At 48.6% G+C, this 20,957-nt stretch overlaps 1 protein-coding gene across 1 annotated transcript in view; it reads left to right on the plus strand.

The window, feature by feature from the left end:
- DENND11 (DENN domain containing 11) overlaps positions 1-15,041 on the plus strand; it is a 43,132-nt gene extending 28,091 nt beyond the window's left edge. Inside the window, exons 5-10 of the mRNA XM_024758084.1 lie at positions 5,637-5,790; positions 9,772-9,910; positions 10,812-10,943; positions 11,083-11,233; positions 11,749-11,817; positions 13,484-15,041. Of these exons, the coding sequence (XP_024613852.1) occupies positions 5,637-5,790; positions 9,772-9,910; positions 10,812-10,943; positions 11,083-11,233; positions 11,749-11,817; positions 13,484-13,679 (841 nt within the window). The 3' untranslated portion in view covers positions 13,680-15,041. The remainder of the gene's footprint in view (positions 1-5,636; positions 5,791-9,771; positions 9,911-10,811; positions 10,944-11,082; positions 11,234-11,748; positions 11,818-13,483) is intronic.
- The last annotated feature ends 5,916 nt before the right edge of the window (positions 15,042-20,957 follow it).

A 20,957-nucleotide genomic window follows, 5' to 3' on the forward strand; every position in this document is an offset into this window, starting at 1 on the left:
TTGTGTTACGTGCCCTGTGTAAAAGAACCGTGCTTGCTTTATCAAGTTGCTTACTGATAGACATTTGGTTGTTTCCAGTCTTTTGCTGTTATGAGGCTGCACTGAATACCTATGAGCAAGTATAATTTCACACATGAGTAGTATATGTGTACATTAAATTTCTAGAAATGAAATTGGTGATTCAAAGAGCATATGTGTTTGTAATTTTAATAGATATTGCCAAATTGCTTTACATAGAGATTGTACCATTTTACATGCCCAACAGTAATGCAAGAGAATGCTGTTTCCTCACAGCATTGTCCACACAAAAATACAACTTGTGGATTTTGGGCGTTCCGATTGGTAAAACATGGTACGTGAGTATAATTTTAATTCGCAGTTTTCTTAGGAGTGAGAATGAGCACCTTCATACATGCTTGAGTCATATATATTTCCTCTTCTGTGAACTGTTCCGAGCCTTTGCTACATTTTTTTTTTTTTTTTTTGCGGTACGCGGGCCTCTCACTGATGCGGCTCCTCCCGCTGCGGAGCGCAGGCTCAGCGACCATGGCTCACAAGCCCAGCCGCTCCGCGGCATGTGGGATCTTCCCGGACCGGGGCACGAACCCGTGTCCCCTGCATCGGCAGGCGGACTCTCAACCACTGCGCCACCAGGGAAGCCCCTGCTACATTATTTTTTGATCGTTGTTTTTTTCTTATTAATTTCTAGGAGTTCTTTGTGTAATATGGAGATTTATTCTTTGTGGTATTTTTTCCACTTTGTCGTTTGTCTTTTAACATTACTTTTTGTCATGCGGATGGTTTTCTTCCTTGAGTTCGATGATATTCCTATGGCTTCTAGATTCTGAGTCATAGCTAGAATGGTTTTGGTGATTAAAGAGGGCTCAGGATAACATGAGAGAAGGACTTGCATGAGAAGGTATGAGGAAAAGAAAGAAGTGTAGTGATGTAAGCCCAGGTCTAGGCAGGGGTGATACTTGACTGCAGCAATGACTTTTATATAAATTAACTAGACTTGATTTTTGAAAACACTGAATCCATGTTTTATATTTATTCTTACTTATGATTTCCTAACGTTATTTGTTAGTATTTCATCCATAACTCTTGGCTTCAGTATCTCCCTAGTTAGAGAGTCTTTTCTATGACTGTTTCTTATTAATCAGAAGATATTGGAGAACTACTATATAATTTTAAAGGATTAGTTTTAAACCACATTTTTGACCTTGCTTAGATCGTGTTCGAACAACCTACTGTAAAATAACATTTCAGAGACAGTTGGTATAATTTGAAAGTGGACTGGGTATTAGTTTGGATTAAGGCACATTATTTTGTTAGGCAAGATAATGCCGTGGTGGTTATGTTATTTTTTAAATAGACTTTATTAGTTAGAGATGTATGCTGACATATTTATGGGTAAAACGTTATAAGGGATTTGCTTTACAACATTTCAGGCAAAAGAGTGGTGGGTGGGCGGGCGGATAGGGTATAGATGTAACCATATTGATAAAATATTGTTGAAACTAAGTGATGGATAATGGGGTCTATTATTCTCTTCTTTCTACTTTATGTTTGAAATTTTCCATATTGAAAAGTTTAAAAAGACGAAATATAAAATTAACATAGAGTTATTGCAGAAAACTGAAAAATGGACAAAGGCTAACGGGAAGGAAAGAACGTTGGGCTTCCCTGGTGGCGCAGTGGTTGAGAGTCCGCCTGCCGATGCAGGGGGCGCGGGTTTGTGCCCCAGTCCGGGAAGATCCCACATGCCGCGGAGCGGCTGGGCCCGTGAGCCATGGCCGCTGAGCCTGCGCATCCGGAGCCTGTGCTCCTCAACGGGAGAGGCCATGACAGTGAGAGGCCCACGTACTGCAAAAAAAAAAAAAAAGAACGTAATCCCACTAGCCAGACATATCTGCCGTTAACATTTATATCCTTCTGGTCTTTTTACCATGTATAAATGTGTACATACACATTCATTTAAAAAAAAAAAAGAATGTTGAGGTTGTTCAGTATCTAAATTTTCTAACCGAAAGGCATGTTAACGTTTCACTGATCATGAATAATGATACTCCTCGTCGTCATTTTGCTGGTTCCGTAGCGTCTCAGTATACAGACGGATTACAGGTTATTCAGTTGTTTCACTGTTATTGGGCTTTTAGGCGGTTTCTTATTTTTCACCACCGTGAACATGAGTATCCTTACGGGTAAATGATTGTTCATATCCATATACAGATATTTAGGCCTCGTTCCTAGAAATGGAATCATTGGGTTTCAGGGTATATATAGGGTACAATTGGATACAGATTTCAAGTGACCCTTCAGAAAGGTGGTACCATGTTGTACCTGCACCAGCAACAAGTGGGAATGCCTGTTCTGTACTTGCAAGGCCAGAAGACAGACTGGTGCAGAGCAGTAACGAGTACACAGGAGTGATGAAGTGTAATTGCTGTACAGAGGCATCTCTGATACTTACATTGGGTGCGTTATTGCCTGGTGTGGTGGGGAAGGGAGGGTTAGTTGCAGTGGGCATCAGCATGGACACATAGCTTATGTTGTATCAGTGAAGGGGCTGCGGGCTTACGTAGCACCCCAGTGTCTCTGGTCCTTCAGGGGAATCCTTGATCTGGCCCAGAGCCCGTGGCTTCAGGTCAGTAGCACACATTGTGCTGGTTACTCTCTCATTTTTACATTGTCATGTCTCTTGGGCAGTTTCCATAGATACTTGGGCTGTGTTCCTTAATCCAGGTATCTGTGTAGGTAAGATCACCAGGAAGGCCTCCTCCTGAATCATCCTTGAAGCCCAGCTTATCTTCCAACACTCTCAGCCTTGTTTCAGTACCTTTGGGTTTATCTTGGTGTTACACTTTGATAATCAATCTTGTTTATTGCAAAATCTATATCGTGTTTAAAATTTGAGGCTTTCATAAAACGGTTGTTTAACATTTGTCCGGGAACTACCAATTTATATTTATGTCTGTGTTCGTGTTCTGTATTCCATATGATTGCCTTGTTCTGTCCCATCAGCCAGTGGTATAGGCTGTCAGAGGACAGGATCCTGAAACTAGCTTTTTGTGTAAGAGACCCTAACTTAATAGTGAGCTCTTCTTTAGATTCTTGGTTCAAGTATAGAGTTTAATGTAGTCAAACAGGTAAAACAGTTAATTCAGAAGCAAATCAACAAGGAACCTAGAAAATAGTAGCCAAAACATAGTATTAGAAATACAATAAAATGCTTCCCACAGTTCTTTTTAAGGAAATTAGGTCCTAATGAAAACAGCTTTGAACTTAATTGTCTGTCTGTTATTTTGTAGTAATCAAGCTTTCGTCTCTTTGACACATCCCTGAAGGGTGTCTGAAGTCGGCCATCAGAATCGTCAGACACAGCTTAGCCCCCATGGATTTCCCATCTAGCGTGTGAACATTTGTAAGAGTGAAAGAAATGATTATAAGCACGCATACCCCCAAGGTCATTTGTTATTACATCACACGACTGCCTCCCTTTGCAAAGCTTAAAGCAAAATGTATAGGAACCCCCAAATTAGAGAGCTATCACTCAGAGGAGAGTTTATTTTTGTAATCTTTTTTTGGGTGTACTTGATGATTTTTTTTTTCTTTTTAAAAATGTAAATTTGGGACTTCCCTGGTGGCGCAGTGGTTAAGAATCTGCCTGCCAATGCAGGGGACACGGGTTCGAGCCCTGGTCTGGGAAGATCCCACATGCTGCAGAGCAACTAAGCCCCTGCGCCACAACTACTGAGCCTGTGCTCTAGAGCCTGCGTGTCACAACTACTGAGCCCATGCGCCACAACTGCTGAAGCCCGTGTGCCTAGAGCCTGTGCTCCGCAACAAGAGAGGCCACCGCAATGAGAAGCCCACGCAACGCAAGGAAGAGTAGGCCCCGCTCAACGCAACTAGAGAAAGCCCACGCGCAGCAACGAAGACCCAATGCAGCCAAAAATAATTAATTTTTAAAAAAAACATAAATTTGCCCTAAGTTCTCTTCCAGGGCTTGGCCTGAATCTTCCCCATTTACCCACTGTTTCCAAACCCTCCCTGTGCACCTAGCTAGACTCTGCCCCATGTGCTAGAGAGGAAGGAACCTAGTGTTCTGTGAGGGGCTGAGATATGTGAGGCCCATTTTCTGCTTAACTCCATTTACACCTCAAAATGATATCGCGGTGTTACTAGTATCTGTGTTTTTAAGGAGGGGAAAAAAAGCAGATTTTGAAAAGTTCAGTAGCTTGACCGAGATCTCACAGGGAAGAAGTGGCAGCCGTAGCCTTGACACGAGGAGCTGTACGTCCCTCTGGAGCAGAGATGTTTGGGGAGCAGCTGGGTACCGGTTGGACTGTGCAAATCTTGAATCTGAGTTTGTGTCAGTGTTTGGAGGAAGCCGGCAATGACAGGTTGGGGGCATCATTGCCTTTCAGCCATCATTGTACCAGGGCCAACCGTAATTGGTGATGCCTCCCCTTGCTCAGTAAAGCTATATTTTGATTCTTTTTCAGTGTAAGAGAATAGAAATTATAGGGTTCTAAAGAAATTTAAATGGACTAAAAAGGTTTTAGTGCCTTTTATTTCTCCCTGTATTAGTTTTCTAACGCTGCTCTAACAAAGTACCAAAAACTAGGTGACTGAGAACAACAGAAATGTATTATCTTACAGTTCTGGAGGCTAGAAGTCTAAAATCAAGGTGTCAGCAGGCTTGGTTTCTCCCCAGGGCTCCGAGAGAGAATCTGTTCATTGCCTCCCTCCTGTCTTCTGCAGTCTTTGCTCGACCTTGGCTTGTAGATGCATCACTTTGATCTCTGCCTTCATTTTCACATGGTGTTCTTGTGTGTGTGTGTGTGTGTGTGTGTGTGTGTGTGTGTGTGTGTGTGTCCAGATTTCCCCTTTTCATAAAGACACCAGTGACACTGGATTATGGCCTCATTTAAAATTCAACCCACTGTGCTGTCAGTAATCATAGTGCCAATGTGGTACCCACGGTCCTCCTGTGCTTGACCTGAAGACAGGACTGGATGCTCCATTGTCCAGATGCTCCAAGGCCTCAACGTTGCTTTCTTGATTTGGGGGTTACTTGACAGAACTACCCACAGCCGAGTCTCTGCCACCCGAGCAGCCTAGGTTGGGGAATAAAAGAGATTCTGAGCTTTTTATTACTTGGTGCAAAAATTAGAAGCCCTTCGTGACATCCAGTAATTGTTTTCCATTATTTGAGACATTGAGGGGTACTCTTCCGTCTTATTCTTTTGTATCAGCAAAGCAAGAACACGAGCATGCTTTCTAAACAAAGAGCAGCTTTCCAGCAGGGAATCTGTGGTCTTCCAAGTTACCCCTTCTCTGGGAAGCATCCTTTGCTCGAGAACAATAGATATTAGTTACAGTCTGTTAATTCCTCCTGATTGCGTCCACAGCACTGTTGGGGAGTTTCAGAGCCTACGTTAGAGTTTTTCATAAGGAAGCTTCTGTAACACCAAAGGAGGTGTTCTAGGCGACCTCAAGAAGGGGGTCTTTTAGTTTATCCAGGCCTTTGCCCTCCCCACCCCCACCAAAGTAGTACTTCCCTTGGGGCCAGGGAGTGAGTGGCAGGTCTGTGGGAAGAGCCATTCTCACTGTGCGTGTGTGTCGTGCAGACACCAGCTGGAGACACCGGGACATTACTCTCGTCTGGCTGCATTCTACGAGGACAAGAAGGGGGTGCTCCGTGCCAGTCCGGGGAGAGGTGGCAGCCTGCCCCCTGTCTACTGGCTGCCTTCCATCCACCGGTACATGTACCCCGAGATGAAGGTAGGTCAGCCCCGGACTTAGGTCTGGGGACGGCAGTTGTTGATTATTGTTTTCATGAATAAGGAAATTGTCTTGGGCTGATGCCCAAAGTCTGCTTTTGATAGAATAGGATTGTAACCTAAGCATTTGATGCTTTTAAAACATAAGGCAAGTTATCTTCAACTAACATTGAATACATTAGAAGTATACACTTCTAATACTTCTGTAATCACGGTGCAGAGCCATCCTGATAGGCCAGCGGCGGTGGACTCCTGGTTCTAGCGATTGCCTCAGGCAGTTTAAAGGCAGACATTTGAACTAAAGATGAAGCGTTTTCGCAGTTAAGATATTTCTTAGTTACAGTAGTTTCGGTATTCCTTTACTGTGTATTTTTTTTCTTTGTAAATACTAGAGTATGTTTATTTACCATTAACGACACACCCAACCAAGTGTTAGGCCTTGGGAGGGTATAAAGATCACCCCTCCTCCTCCTTTTTCCCCCATGCCCCCTCCTCCATCCTGCACTTGCCCCTTCCCATCTCCCGCCACCTACAGGTGGTCACAAGATACTTCAGTGGAAATTTCAGGCTCCCCGGTAGAGAAATTATGCCATGAGTTCTAGAGAACTCTGGGAAGGCATCTTGCAAGAGGAGTTGGTCCTTGAAGTATTTGTCTGGGGGAAAGTGAGGGGAGCTAATTCCAGACTGAGGGAAGGCATGAGCGACAGTGGGGACCACGATCCGTCACTTTGTCAGTACCTTCTGTGAGTCAGACATTCTGCTAGCTGTTTATCAGTGACTGGGATTGAATTTCAATGTCAGCTGGCCAGGACAGAAAGGATTGGAAAAATAGGTTGGAATCAGATTGTAGAGAAGCTTAAATACTGGACCATGGAATTTGAACCTGAATAAGTACCAGTTAGGGTCTTGTTAGGAAAACACAAACTATGTCAGATATTTCGAACTAATTCAATACAGGCAATTGGTAATACAGGAATTGGAAAACCAGAGGCACGGAAAGGTAACAAGGTAACCTAAACACCAGAAATACAGACAGCGGTACCACCCTATATTAGTTATCTGTTGCTGCATCACGGATTGCCCCCAAATTAATGGTTTAAAACAGTACATATTTGTTTCTGTGAGTCAGGGATCCAGGCATGGCTTAGCTGGGTCCCCTCTTCATGGTCTCTCATGAGACTGCAGTCAAGGTTGGGGTCTTATCTGAAGGCTTGACTGGGGAAATATCCACTTCTGAGCTCATGTGGTTGTTGGGAGGATTGAGTTCCTTGAGGGCTGTTGGACTGAGCGCCTTGCGGACTGTTTGTTGCCCCCAGTGGGTCTCTCCGCAACATGATGGCTTGCTTCATCACAGCCAACAAGTGAAAAAGACTGTTGGCGAGATGGTAGTCATGATCCTTTGTACCTAACTGTGGAAAGTCACAGCCCTGCAATGTTGCCGTATTCGCGTGGTTAAAAGCAGGTTCCTCAAGGGGAAGAGGGGGTTGCGTAAGGCCATAAACACCAATAGGTGGGGACGTCCCTGGGGGTTTGGAGGCTGCCTGCCCCGTGCTCCCGGGGCTGGAGTAACAAAGAGGGAAAAGTGACGTTATCAAAACCGCAGGAGCTGGAGGAGGGGCGCTGCACAGCTGGCACTCAGGCCGCTGGCACTGTGCGCCTGCGACGTGTTAAGACATCTTAAGTATATAGTTTGGTGAATTTTTTACAAAGTGAACACATACGTAAAGAAAAATTTTAAATAAGCTTATAAAGTAGAGGTCAGATTTAAGACCGTTACAGAGGGGAAAAAAAAAAACCTGGAAAGTGAGAGGAAGGCAGGATCACAGTCTCTCTGAGGCCCATCGGTGGCTGGTAAATGTTCCCCCAGGGAAGTGGGAAAGTGGGAGAGAGATAGAAATGGGGGGAGTGAGCTGCAGGAGCAGATGCATTTCCTAGGGGGCTGCAGGTGAAAGGTGAGGGACGAAGCGTGAACCCCGAGGGGCTTGCCAGCAATGGTGAAAGAACAGGAAGAGGAGAGCGTAGCTGGCATGAAAGGGCAGAGGGAAGACAGGTGGGAACTGGGCCAGTCAAGAGAAGCAGCTGCAAGGCCACGAGGAGGGAAACGGCTTGGAGTGAAAACAGGAGAAATGTGGGTGGCGCTGTGCGGCTGGAACGGAGACGGGTCGAGGCGCGGGGCCGCCTCTCTCCGAAGTGAGGAGGGCCCCTCGCCGGGCCCAGGAGGGGCAGCCTCCGCACGCCCTCCTGTGGTCCCACGCCCTCCCGTTGCGGCTCGCATCAGCCTGGCCTTTAAGGGCTCGTGCGCCCGCCTTTGCCGCCAGCCTGTACCCTGTGCCCGGGCAGGGCCTGGCCTCCTGTTCATTGTGGAGCCAGACTGCTTAGCTCAGGGCACAAAGCGAGCACGTGGGAAGTGCTTCCTGCCCGAAGGCACACATGTCCATGAATGAATGAATGAATAAGTACAGGCAGAATTGAGGGCTGCTGGTTTACTCTAGGATTCTAGGGCCCAGGACACAGTTGGGCAAAACCCTGCCAGGCCTTCGTGCAGGAGAGGCACACGTTTAGGGCGTGAAGATAAGCAGAGTGGGCGCTGAGAAGAACCTGAGGGGCTTTGGCTCTGTTGTATCTGCTTGGCGGGCGGAGGCCGGCGGGGGCTGAGCGGAAGAGTCAGGAGAAGGGAGGGAAGCAGAGGACGCGCGGATTTCACGAGACAGTGCGACTGGACACAGTGAGCAGCCGCGGTCGTGCGCTGCCCCTCCTCCCGGAGAGCTGGGACGTGGTGGCAAAGGAGTGGCAGAGGGCAGGCGGGGCCCCTCGGGGGACAGCCCTTCCGCAGGCACGGGGCGGGGGTGGCTGTGGTGTGGGGTGATGCCTTGGGAAGGGAAGCCCTCTCCCGAGTGGTCCGGAGGAGGGGGCCTGGCAGAGCGCTGCGGCCACCCCGGGGCTCGGGTGGCGGGTGCCCCAGGGGGCTGGCAGGTGTCACACCCAGCGCGCGGCCTTGGTGCCGGTGGCACCTGCCTCCAGAAGTGCTCTCACCTGCGTCCCGAACGGGTGAAGAGCAGTGTCCCTTCTGACGCTTTAGCATGAAAGTGACCTTCCAGAAGGCTCACAGAGCACCTGGCTTGAAGCCTCACGTCTCGTCGGCGACAGTTGTGGCTGCTGCATGTGGCTTTTCCCACGTGCTAAGGGTTCCACACGGTTTTTCTCAAATGGTCCTTCTAGCCAGATGAAGGATGTGACAGTGGTGTCCCGATTTTACAGATGAGGAAAGAGAGCCCGAAATGTTGGCTGGCTTTCCCGAGGCTTCCCTGTGAGTGGAGGGCAGAGCAGGACAGGCCCCCAGCTTTCCCTGGGTCAGAGCTCGAGCTCCTGACCCCGGGATGTGCCTTGGCGGCAGGGGCCCGGGAGGCGACCCTCAGGGTTGAGGGTCCTCGCATCCAGCACTGAGAAGAGGCGGAGGTGGGCTTAGGTGCGGGGGCTTGTGTCAGGGAGCCCCGTGGGGTAACCTGTCATCTGTGCCCACACGTCACCTCGCACGGGAGCCGGGTCCCTGTACGCTTGGGGTCTCACCCGGGACTGTCAGCGCATCCTTTTCTTCCTTCCGGCGCTCAGTCGTGTTGGGAGCTGAACGTTCTCGCTGAGGTGTCCGTCACCTCGGAGAGACTCTCAGAAGTTACGTCCAGCTTCGCTTCCTCTGCACCGCTTCCCCCGGTTGAGGTAGTTTATAAGATCCCTAAATTCACACGTTGGTGTATCGGGGAGCTGTTGAATGATGGACCTCTAGTTTAAAGATAAGACTTTGAAAGTGAAAAATACCATTTTACGTGGAAGTAACCGTCCCTTATTGAACCTGTTTGGTGGTACCTTGTTTTTTTTGTTGTCGTTGTTGGCAGGGGAAGGGGTGGTTAGCATACACCTGTACTGAATATTTTTTGCAATATTTCTAACAAGCTATTCGCCTCCCACCCCCTTTTAATTTTTTCAGATCACACACCCAGCTGGCTGCATGTCTCAGTTTATTAAGTTCTTTGGGGAACAGATACTCATCCTTTGGAAATTTGCCTTACTTCGAAAGCGCATTTTGATATTTTCTCCCCCTCCAGTGGGCGTCGTGTGCTATAGAGGTAACTAGAAGCCAAAGTCAGGGACTCTTCCCAAGTTCTCTGCAACAGAAACTGCCCCAGTCTTTCCAGTGTTGACCAAGGCCAGAAGGGATTGAGCCATATCAGGGCTTCAGGGGTTTTAAGCCTGGGAGTGACACGGTTGGATTAGTATTGTAGAATGGACTCTGGCGGTATGGAAGACGGATCGGGTAACACGTCAGTGGTCTGGTGAGGGAGAAGGGTCTGGGTTAAAGCAGAGAGGATGGATGCTTGATATGTTTAAGAGAGAAACCTGGCAAAGCCTGGCATCTGGGTTGTAAGGTTCTGATGTATGTGAGGTAACGGAGGCAGGATCTAGGATGCTGAGGACGGTGAGGCTACCGGGGGGGACCAAGGAGGAGCAGGTGGGGGGCAGTGTGACAGAGTTACCTTGGACGTGACGAGTGTGTGCTGCCCTGAGGCCTTCTCGAGCGGTACTCTAGGCACTGCTACAGTTGGGTCATGACCTTGGGGGACAGGCTGGGCCACAGAGACAGACCTGGGGTTGGCACAGAGGCCGAGCTGATAGCCGGGGGGGTGGGTGCCGTCATTTGGGGAGAATGTGAGTGAGGAGGGACGTGCCAGCGTGTAAGGTGCAGGCCTGGGAGGTGAGCCAGCGAAGGCGGAAGGCAGAGGGGGTGTTGGCGTGCAGTCAGAAGAGGGGAGGGGACCAGGAGATGTGGGGGTCGCGGTGGGTAAGAGTTCTGAGAAGGGAGAGGGTCACCAGCACCAAATGCTAAGCAGGGCCTCGTGAGACACAGACTGAAACATGTCCGTTAGGTTTGAGCGCCTTGGTGGAGCCGACAGCTCCGAGAAGGTGGCCGCAGGCTGGGAGGGAGGGGCCGGAGGGGCCCGGGCGGCCTCACCTCCGCCGTCCCCGCAGTGTACTGCTGCTGCCGCCTGGCCAACGTCTCCCTGCCCGGCATCGGGGGCGCCGTTCCCGAGTCCAAGCCCTTCTTCTATGTGAACGTGGCCGACATCGAGAGCCTGGAGGTAGAGGTGTCCTACGTGGCCTGTGAGTACGGGGCCCGCCCCATCCTGCCCGCACATCCCTGGCGGGGTCGCCCGGGGCCCTCCTTGTCCCGGCAGCGTCGGGCTGGTTCCCTGTAGGGCCGTCCTCCGGGGTCCTGCCGCCTGAAGCCCAGCTCCCGCAGGCACCACCGAGAAGATTTTTGAGGAGAAGCGGGAGCTGTACGACGTCTACGTGGACAACCAGAATGTGAAGACGCACCACGAGCACCTGCAGCCGCTGCTGAAGGTCAACAGCGCCGACCGGGAGAAGTACCGGCGGCTCAGCGAGCAGAGGTAGATCAGAGCCCGGGGCCGCGGCGCTGCCTTGTCCGGACAGCGGGGGGTGGGGCTCCCGTCAAGCCCGCCTGCCGCCCCTTCCCTCTGGGCACACTTCTGCCCCTCTGCCGGGAGCCGGGGTTGAGGAAGCTCCCAGCACATACCGATGGGCAGCAGGCATGTGTGGGGAGACTCCTTTCTGGCGGCCTCTGGAATCTGTGAGGCCCGAGGGAGCGTGTTGGTATCAGTGGCGAAATAAATGGTCTCATCACCTCATCCCTATTTTGTGACAGTTAGGAAAGATGGTCACTTGAGTGGGATTACACACGGGCAGAACCAGCCCTGGACTCCAAGCCCCGTTTATCTTTGCTGCTCTCCCTGCCTTTGGACGGGGGCCAGGGTGCGTGTGTCGCTCTGGATCAGCCTCCTTCCTGAGAGGCGGTGGCCCGTGCAGATGCCTGGCCGGTGACCTAGCCCATCGCTGGGGTCCTCGTAGCTGCGCCAGAGGCTGACGGGCGTCTCCTCCCCGACAGGCAGATGCTGTTGTATTCCCAGGAGGTAGAAGGAGATTATAACCCCTGTGAAGAGGACCTCTTTGTGCTGTAAGTCGGCCCAGGCGGCGGTCGTGGGCCTCCCCGTGGGTCCCTTAGCACTAACGGCTTTAGCCTGGATCCCTCCCGTGTTACCTGCTGCAGCCCAAGGATGCCCTTTATTGCCACCAAGGGCACTTAGAGCTGGGCTCCACACACAGTCAACCTGAGCCCCAAAATGCTGTTGGGGGACCCAGAAAAGTTAAAGCAGCAGGGGAAGGTTTTTAAGAGAAAATGGGAGTCCCCGCAGCTGTCTTCCTGTTGGGCATCCACATCCAGATGTCCGCTGCATAGGAGCTCTGTGTGTCCCTCGGGATGCAGGGACTTCTCATCCCATTGCTTCCTTTGAATGGAGCAGTTCCTTGTACTGAGTACTATGGGCTAATCAGAAACTTAACTCTTGAATCGAAGGACATTTCTTTCCCTCAGAGCTGTTGGTGGTCAGGGTGGGAGCCATGGCCTTTATACCTCGTAGCACTGATCCCATTCATAAGCAGCTCTGTGAAACAGTGCTCAGTGATAAGAACAGAATTGTAATTGAACCAGAAAGAATTTTCCCAGCTTCTGGCTTGGTCTTCCTACCCTGCCTCCCGGGATGGGGGTGGGGAATAGCACTTGCAGTTAGAACTGTTTCTGGCTTTGATATTGGCTTTGATAATTCAACAAAGGTGCAGTACTTTGATTCTAATAAAGTGTACTTTCTAATGCATACATGCTGTTTAGCTGTAAAAGTATCTGGGAACTGAGCAGAGAACCAGCAGACTCATCAAGGCTTGACACAGTCTATTGAATCTGACATTCCAGAGCGCCCGGAGCTGCTTTGGGCACTAGGCACCTTGCTCTGTGGAACACAGCTGAAAAGTCTAGACAGTTAATGCCTTTTCTGACTACAGTTCATATATTCATACAGTACTGTAAGTTCGTGACATTCAAATCATGCTCTGTGAATAATTAAAACAAAAAAAGCAATCGAAAGCACACAGCTGCGTACAGATGGCGGTGAGCTGTGGCGATACCGGTACCTCCAGGCTGACTCCCCTTCCGCCTTCACTGCCCGCTCCAGCAGGGCTGGCTTCAGGTTGCCCCGTGCCCGCCGCAGCGCCCCTGAGCTCCACCTTTTCTGTGTGGGTGCCTCAGGGCCTGGAGAGCCAATTCAGAGCCCTTCTCTGCCTCTAGGAAGGCTCACCTCCTGCTGCGGGCTCTACTTACCCAGCCAGGGCTTTGAAGGTGAATTCCACTTTCTCACATTAAGTCTTGACCTCAGAACTGCGTTATCAGTCTTTTTGGTTTTGTTTTCTATCCTTCTCTTCCCTTTACGACTAAGCAGAAAGAGAGGAACCAAGTTTACGGGGGCCTCTCCCTACAGCTGTGTTTAAACCCCTAGTGACCTCCCTCTCAACAGGAAGATAAATTGTTGGCAGTCAGACCATCAGTTGCTTAGAGATTTTGCTCGTCGTACCACGGTTAACGCCAGTTCTTTGCTGACCTTAGCGGCACTTGAATAACCGTTTAACTTCTAACCCGTTTTCTTCTTTTAAAAGATATGCCTGAGATTTGAAACCATTTAAAAGTATATCAAGCAAAGCAGTGTAGTTTTGGTTCCCCACGTGCGGCTTACTTGGTGAGCTTTCGTGTCTTTTCTGCCCTCCCTTTCCCACGTCTTGTCTTGTGAATGCAGGTTTTTCCTAGAGCAAAACAATCGGATATTTCAGACTTTACTGGAGGTGTCCGCCAGTCAAGACAAAACTCTTACGGCTGAGCATGCCCGGGGCATGGGTCTAGACCCCCAAGGAGACCGGAGCTTTCTCATGGACCTGCTGGAGGCCTACGGCATCGATGTCATGTTGGTCATTGACAACCCCTGTTGCCCATAGGAAGGATGAGTTCACCCAGGCCCCAGATGGCCTGATTTTTAATTAAGTTGACACAAAGGAACACTGTTTATACTTCCAACAAATGTAACTTTTGCATCGCCTTCCCTCCCTTCCTCCCTACCAAGAGGTAAGATGAGAGAGCACCTTGGTTTTGTAGGTCGTTGAAAGCTACCGCCTTCAGAGCTGCCGCCGGTTTGGTCTTAGGAGTTATCAAAGCAGATTCTCTCATTGCCTTGTTGAGGGACTTGAGGAGATGGGGCGAAGGCCGCGTATCACCAGGCGCGGGCTGAGCTCTGGAAACGTGGGGCTGGACTGTTGAGAAAGTCTGTCTGGTCCTTGTCGCTTGACATATCAAGAATAAGACAGCTGTCCATCCAGTGTGGCGTTGGATGTCCACCTGCCTGAAGCAGAAGCTAGACCAGGTGGCCTTTCAAGGTTATTTTAATCAGCTCTGGGAGTCTAGTCTTGGGATCGAATCCCTTTTCCTGTTTATTAGAGTAAATCTGTGTTTTCTCTGTTCACGTAGGTAAGAGACTTCAAAGAGGGACAAAGGATATTTCTGTCACCAAGTGTGAGCTTCTCTAAGGACAGATGACAGGGAGAGGTTGCTTCTCAGTCACCTGAGAGCTAAAATTGTAGAATGAAGCCTTGAAGCCTTCCTCTGAGTAAGTTAATGGTGGCCACTCCATGTAATAGTCCTTTTTCTCTGAATCCCCTCCTCTCGGGGACGGGCTGGCAGATTCCTTCGGGCCGATGTTAACAAGGGAACCCTGAGAGTGAGCTCCTCTGCTTTGCTGTGGAGTGTTCTGACCTGGGACAGCTCCTGTCGGCCCTGCCTGTTCTCTTTGGCTGGGGCGTTCGGTGGATGCCAGCTTAGGTGAGACAGCCACAGTCTGTTAGCCAGAGAAGCTAGCTCCTGGAGTAGCGTTTAGGTCTTTGGGGTCTGTTTAGGATTTTGACTTGGGATCCTGGGTTGTTGGTGACAAATAACTTGCCCTTCACCATTCCTGCCTGGCTCTGTTATTGGAATAGCCATCCGTATATCCATGTCTGGGACCAAGTTCCAGCCAGGCAAATGTACACAGCAGAGAGAAATAACTTCCAAATAGATGGGTCACATGTCTTATCTCAAGACTAGCTTTATAGGGCTTATTGCTTTATTTAAAAACATTTTCACTGTAGCCCCTTGACATGGAATTGAAGACTAAAGAAATTCGCATGTGGAAGTGCACAGACATTGATTAATCAAGGTAGCATCTTTTATGTGAGTATATAAATCAGTTTGGGCATTGAATTGTAAACTGTACATTTTTCTCCCCTGTGGGTTTAGCCTTCATTTCAGTAATACATATGTTTACAAAAGAAAAAAAGAATCTGTGTTTAGAAGCTGAAGCTTCACTGCCTTTTTCCTGGAAGAGTGACTGTCCCCTCTCGCCCCTGGAGAAGAAGTGGCCTTTCTAACTTGGGTCAAGTTATGGTTACTTTTATATACTCTTAGTGGTATCCGAAGGCTCAGGGCTTTCTATGTTGGGGGTGGGTGGTCAGAAGTAGGGGCGGGCGTAAAAGGGAAGGTCGGATTCTCGTGGAGGACCCAGGCAGACCCTCTTTCTGTGCAGCTGGGGAATTTGTCGGGAGAATATTTAAGCACTTCTGCTCCAGAGGCCTGCTGCGTGTGAACGCTTTTGTTTTTGTGCTATTGTAACTCCAAGCTCAGACGTGCTGATGTAAAGGTAGTAGGATGAAGATGAGATTCCTGTATTTCCCTTTGAATGGTGGGCCCAGGCTTCTGTGCTCCTTTTAGCTCCCTGCCGTCCTAGGCAGCTGTCCATCTGACATCTCTCTGTGTCCCGCCGATGCTCACGCAGAGGTCTGGGCTGGGGGTGGCCCTGGGAGGGGTGCACCCATGAGGCAGTGCCACTCTGAGGTCATACGCACCCTGGGCTTGGCCGGCCTTGAAGAGGAAACCCAAGAATTGGTTCTTCCCTGCATTGCCAGCTTCCTGCGTGTGGGGGGTGGGGCGGCGGGAGTCTAGTGCCGCGCCCTCTGCTGGGCCGGCCGGCGCGCCGTTGCCCTGTGGTTACCCTCGTCACTGCCTGTCGCCCCCCAAGAATGCAGATGTGGAGCCTCTTGCTCCCAAGGTCAGAGGTCACCGTTTGAAGGCTCTCTCAGGTGGGCAGCACCCACAGCGTCACTTGCTGCCAGGTCCCTGAAAGGGGAGTTCGTAGGTGAGGTACCAGGCAAGACTCCCTGCACAGGGACGGTAGAAGCTAGAAGCCACACAGACCTGCTTTTGTGTCACTGTGGAAATATTTTCTGAGAAACCCCCTGCTTTTGTTTGGAAGCTTTGGAGAATGTCCCTTTCCCTGTCCCCAGAAGGGATAGGACTTACTGCTGCTACTGTGGCCTTCTGGAGCAGGTCGGAGCCTCGGGTCCACTGACTGATGGTGGCCTCCTGTCCCTCTAGACCCTTGGACCACCTCCCTCCCTCCCCACGGCCCACTGTGCCAGCTGGCGCGGTCCTGCTGGGGGACTTTAAGCCTGATCTAACGCCAAGCTGCGAGCCACGTCCTAACTTAGAAATACTGCTGACCTGAGACACGGGGGCTGCCAGGTCACCCCTGAGTCAAGTTAGAAGAAACTCTCGGTGGCGAGAATCCTTGTGGGACCTAGAACCCAGGCCTGGGGTTTGTTGATGTCTGTAAGGTACGACAGAGTTCTGGTGAAGTGGAACTTATGCAGGCTGGGCAGATGGTACCATTCAGCCTTTGGGACAATGTCCAGTTGTCCTCTGGATTAGGACTCTTCAGGAGTCAGAAATGGTAGGACTTAACTTTCACCAGACCAAAAAGTATGGGCCAAATAATAGTTTAGAATTAGCTTTGGCTTTTGCTAGGCATGAAGCACTCCTTAGGCCTGGTGTCGATCCCTTCTAGTGTAAGTGCCTGTACAGCTCTCGGTGAGTTAGGATTGCCGTGGATCAGCAGGCATCTGTCCCCCGGAGCCATCCTTCATCCTGGCATCATGTCGTCCATTTGGCTGAAGAAGGGACGCTAGATTCATTGATAGAGCGATAGAAATAATTTAGCATAGGAATTTGCATTTATAACTTACCTTGTTCTGTCCCACGTGAAAATCAAGATGGGAAGTTTAACTATAGCACAGGTTGCAGACAATTCTCAGCACCACGTGTGAAGATTCATTTATCAGTGTAACCACCTATATTTTAGCTAGAAGATAAAGATAAGTGAAATCATAGCTGAGTCACTGTTTTTCATTCTGGTGGTTACGAGGATGAACTTGCTATTTGTCTTGATACACTGAAAGCCCTTCAAACGCAAGACAAAGGTGAGATTATTCACCTTTAAACCGAGGCCTTTGGGGAACCTTTTGTAAAGGGCAGTGAAGAGTTAACCTTTTAACGGCAGTACGGCAACCCTCCAGGAAGAGGCGGGGACCTCAGGGACTGTTTTGTTTTGTTTTGTTTTAAATGAAACTTTAGAGCCCAGGGAATGAGCTGAGGTGCTTCCTCCACTCCCAGGACGGATCATACTTGCAGAGGTAGAGGAGGGAGAGGGTGCTGCTGAATAAGACAGTGAACTTGCTTTGGCGTGATGACAGTTCTCAAACAGGCAAGGTTAGTATGGGGACTGGCGTGTCTCACACAGGCTTTCATCTCCCCGTTAGGTTCCTGGCTGGTGGGCTCAGACTCTGCGAAAGGGCCAGTCCTCGGGTCTTTTCCCTGCATTCCTGCTGTACTTAGTGCCCTGCAGTGAGGATCCTGCAGACCTGGGGCTCACTCCAGCAGGGCAGTCCGTCCCCTCTCATTTCAGGAAAGCCCTTTTGTGATTCAGGTAGGAGAAGAGGAGTTCAGGGCTCCTTTTACTCCCAAGTCATGGATTTTTAATATTCCATTTGTATTACCAGTATACCTCTGTTCCCCGGAGCTACTGGGGTGGAGTGCTGTGGAAAAAGGCTAACTGTGAATTTAGTTCATGTTTTTCTTATAAGAAATGGAAGTTTATTTTTATATCGATATTACTATGTGATGAATTGAGTATGCAGATGTTGGAAGGAAATTTCAAAACTATAATCCTAGAAGAAACGGGCAGTATTGCAATTTGGAAGCAGCTGAGACCCCATAAGCGTTTTGTTAGTTAAGTGTTCGGGTGAGTGAATAAGGGCTGTCCTGTGAAATCTCACGCACAGCCTCTTGAGGAGATAAAGTTGACAGTCCGATGGAGGGTGACACACGTTCACCAACCTTAAGTAAGATTCTCGTATGAAAGGGGGTGAATGTGAGCCTGCTGACCTCTAGGCCTCTTAGCTGGAGGCAGATGAGAGGCAGGGGTAGTTTTATAACTGGCACTTTGACTCATTTGTGGAGCTGGAACCCAGGGGCCATTTGGTGAAACTGCACATTTAGAAAGGAAGCAAGAATTTTCCAGAGCTAGATAGAGAAATGATGACGGAGAAGTAAAGCCCTGCTTTCATCTCTTTAGCATTTATTCTAGAAGCTCAGCGTAGTGGGCTTTTAGAGGTAATAGGCTCTAAATTCAGAAAATTTATTTAACTACCATGGAAGGATAGGTGTGAATTACCTCTGTTTGCTGTGGAATGCCTCTTTAGACTAATGTACATCTACTTTGCTTTCTAAGGACAGCTGGGGGATGCAGGGGTGGGGTGTAGGGTATTATGAACTAGCTGGAGATGACCCACAAAATGAAAAATCCACACACGGGTCACCGAGTTCACTGGTTGTTAACATATACCATTGACATTGGAGTGAAAACTCCTTCCTTTGGCCAAATCAAGCAAAGATAAAAGTCTCAAAACATTTTGAAGGCAGCATCAGGAAATGATTTTCGGTCTAGCCCTCCACGACCAGTGAGGAAAGCTGTAGATTCTGTGCTTTTGAACAGACAGACTGGGTAGGAGACTTTAGGGGTACAGAGTAGAGGAAAAACAAAACTAACCTCCTTTGTTTATCCCAAGCTTGTTGGCTAAATTTTTTTATAGGTCTGAGAGAGAAACCTTTTTTGAAAAAGAAATAGTTGTAAGCCTTGGCAAAAGTTCTGTTTTTGCCAAGTTAGGATCAGCATAGTCTCCCTGTCGCCTTAAATGTCAAACCCCTACTTTGATTAATACCCCAGTGTAAGAGTTACAGCAATAAGAGAAATGGAATCTGTTTTTGTTTCAAGTGTTTACCTCATAGTATGAAATTAGTAAGACAGTTCATAGATCTCACCCTGAATATTACTGCATCTGGGTGTGTTGTTCTCTCTCTTCAATGGTGATCATTTTAAAGGCCTAAAGGAAGCTGGGGTTCATCCCGAAGAGTAAATGTTTCTTGAATTGATTTTGTTCTGTGGTACAGATAACATCTGTGTATATCATATGTGTATATATCTGAACCAAGTTGTATGCAGAGAGGCTGATATAACTATATTTACAGAAGACAGTTTTTACAATTAAAATTCACATTTTAACATGAACATGTGTGCTGCAGTCCTTCACTTGGTCCAAGAAATGCGGCTTGTGGTAGGAAGCAGCAACAGCCCAGGGCACGAGCAGAATCCATGGCGCTCAGCACTGACCTCGCTTACGGTGATGATGGAAGAAACCAGAGCTGGTGCCTGTCCTCCTTGAGGCCACGGTCTGGATACACGTTCTCCAGGTAATGGAAACCGAAGTTGGAAATAACCGTCCTCATTCCATCAGAAAAGCCAGGACTGTGCACCCTCCATCATATCAGACAACTTCTGGAGAAGGACCCCACAGAGACCAAAGCTTTTTTGTTTCACATCTTCCTCCTACTTAAGTTTACTTTAAAACAAACATTATATACTGATACACACACACAAACACACATTTTATTTTTAACCTTCTGGGGCATGAGTTATTTTAAGGCAGTAGAGACTCAATTCCTAACATTGTTAGCTCTGTGTTCCAAGCCAGGTTCCTACCTTCCAAGTGACATGACCACGAGTTACCTATTTCCTAGGGTTGTGAGAACACAGCTCACCAGTCGCACGTGTAAAGCACTGGCACATGGTAATTACAGCCATGCACACACATTGGCCATGGGGGTAAGCAAATGGCTTTATACTGAACTACATTTAATATAAAATATCTGCTCTGTTTTTAATAGAAATACTCTTGGTTTTTGAGTGAAATTAGTCTGACAGAAGGTTTGTACTAAACAAGAAGGGGGGACTCGGCTTCTCCTCGGACCCCTCAGCATTCCAGGTCTAGCTGACGAGGGTCTCTCATAGCTGCTGAAACATCCTTTACGTGGCCCTTATATGGAAGGACAACAGAGAGAAGGCAAGAGATGATAAGGCAACCATGTTCTCAGAAAATAGTCTGAATCAAGAAAACAAAGTTTTGAACTAGGACATATTTACATTTAAAAATGAATAAAAACTCATCTGAATTAAATATCCTTCCCCAATCATATGTTCCATTATTTCTATGGGAAAATTAGAATCACTAAAACACATACATGCTGGTAGCCAAGATCCTGTGCTGGTCCGTTGCGCTCTCTTATAGAACCAATATATGCCAGACTCTCTCGGCTCATGTAGACCGTATTTTCTTACACCACAGCACTCCCTCTCCCCTCCACGGGCAGTATGGAGTGGCTGCTCCTTAGACTGCATGTTTGGACCTGCCTGCTTTTTGTTGTTTTTTGCAAAAGCACAGCTTTTAACACCACTCTGAAGAACACAGAGGTAAACAGGTAAGCATTATTCTATGGGCTTTTCAGTCATGGTCTTTTCGTAGCAGCTTTATAATCCTTTAAGCATTGGTCTTCACTCTCCAAGGGGTTCGTGGGTGCCGGCACTGTCCTGAAACCGGTCTACCCGAGGGCGAGCCAGCCAGCTCTCCTTTCCCGCTCCCCCTTGTGCAGTTTTCCCTCCTCTTTACAAAAAGAAAACCTTGCGCCTCATCTAGCTTACTGTGGTGCACTGCCCTCTGGAATATAAAAACCTCAGGGGCGCCAAGGTGATTATCATGCCTAGCTACCGAAGCCTTAGCAAGGTAGGTAAGTTTCTAGTTCTCTGTCTTCAACAAACTAAAGGGGGATCTAATCAAGCTTGTTGGTAGGTCACTGTGATTTTCGATATGCGGCTCAAGAGAACTGCATGACGTTGTGATAACAGAATTTTTTCTGTCCCATCTGCTTACTTATGTATTTACATCTATAAGGTTAAGCCTTGTTTCACCTTAGCTGTAAATAACGTGCTTTTGGGAGGAGACAGAATGGTGGAATAGAAT

The sequence above is a fragment of the Neophocaena asiaeorientalis genome, unplaced genomic scaffold, assembly GCF_003031525.2.
Source record: "Neophocaena asiaeorientalis asiaeorientalis breed wild unplaced genomic scaffold, Neophocaena_asiaeorientalis_V1.1 scaffold206, whole genome shotgun sequence".
Taxonomy (NCBI): Eukaryota; Metazoa; Chordata; class Mammalia; order Artiodactyla; family Phocoenidae; genus Neophocaena; species Neophocaena asiaeorientalis.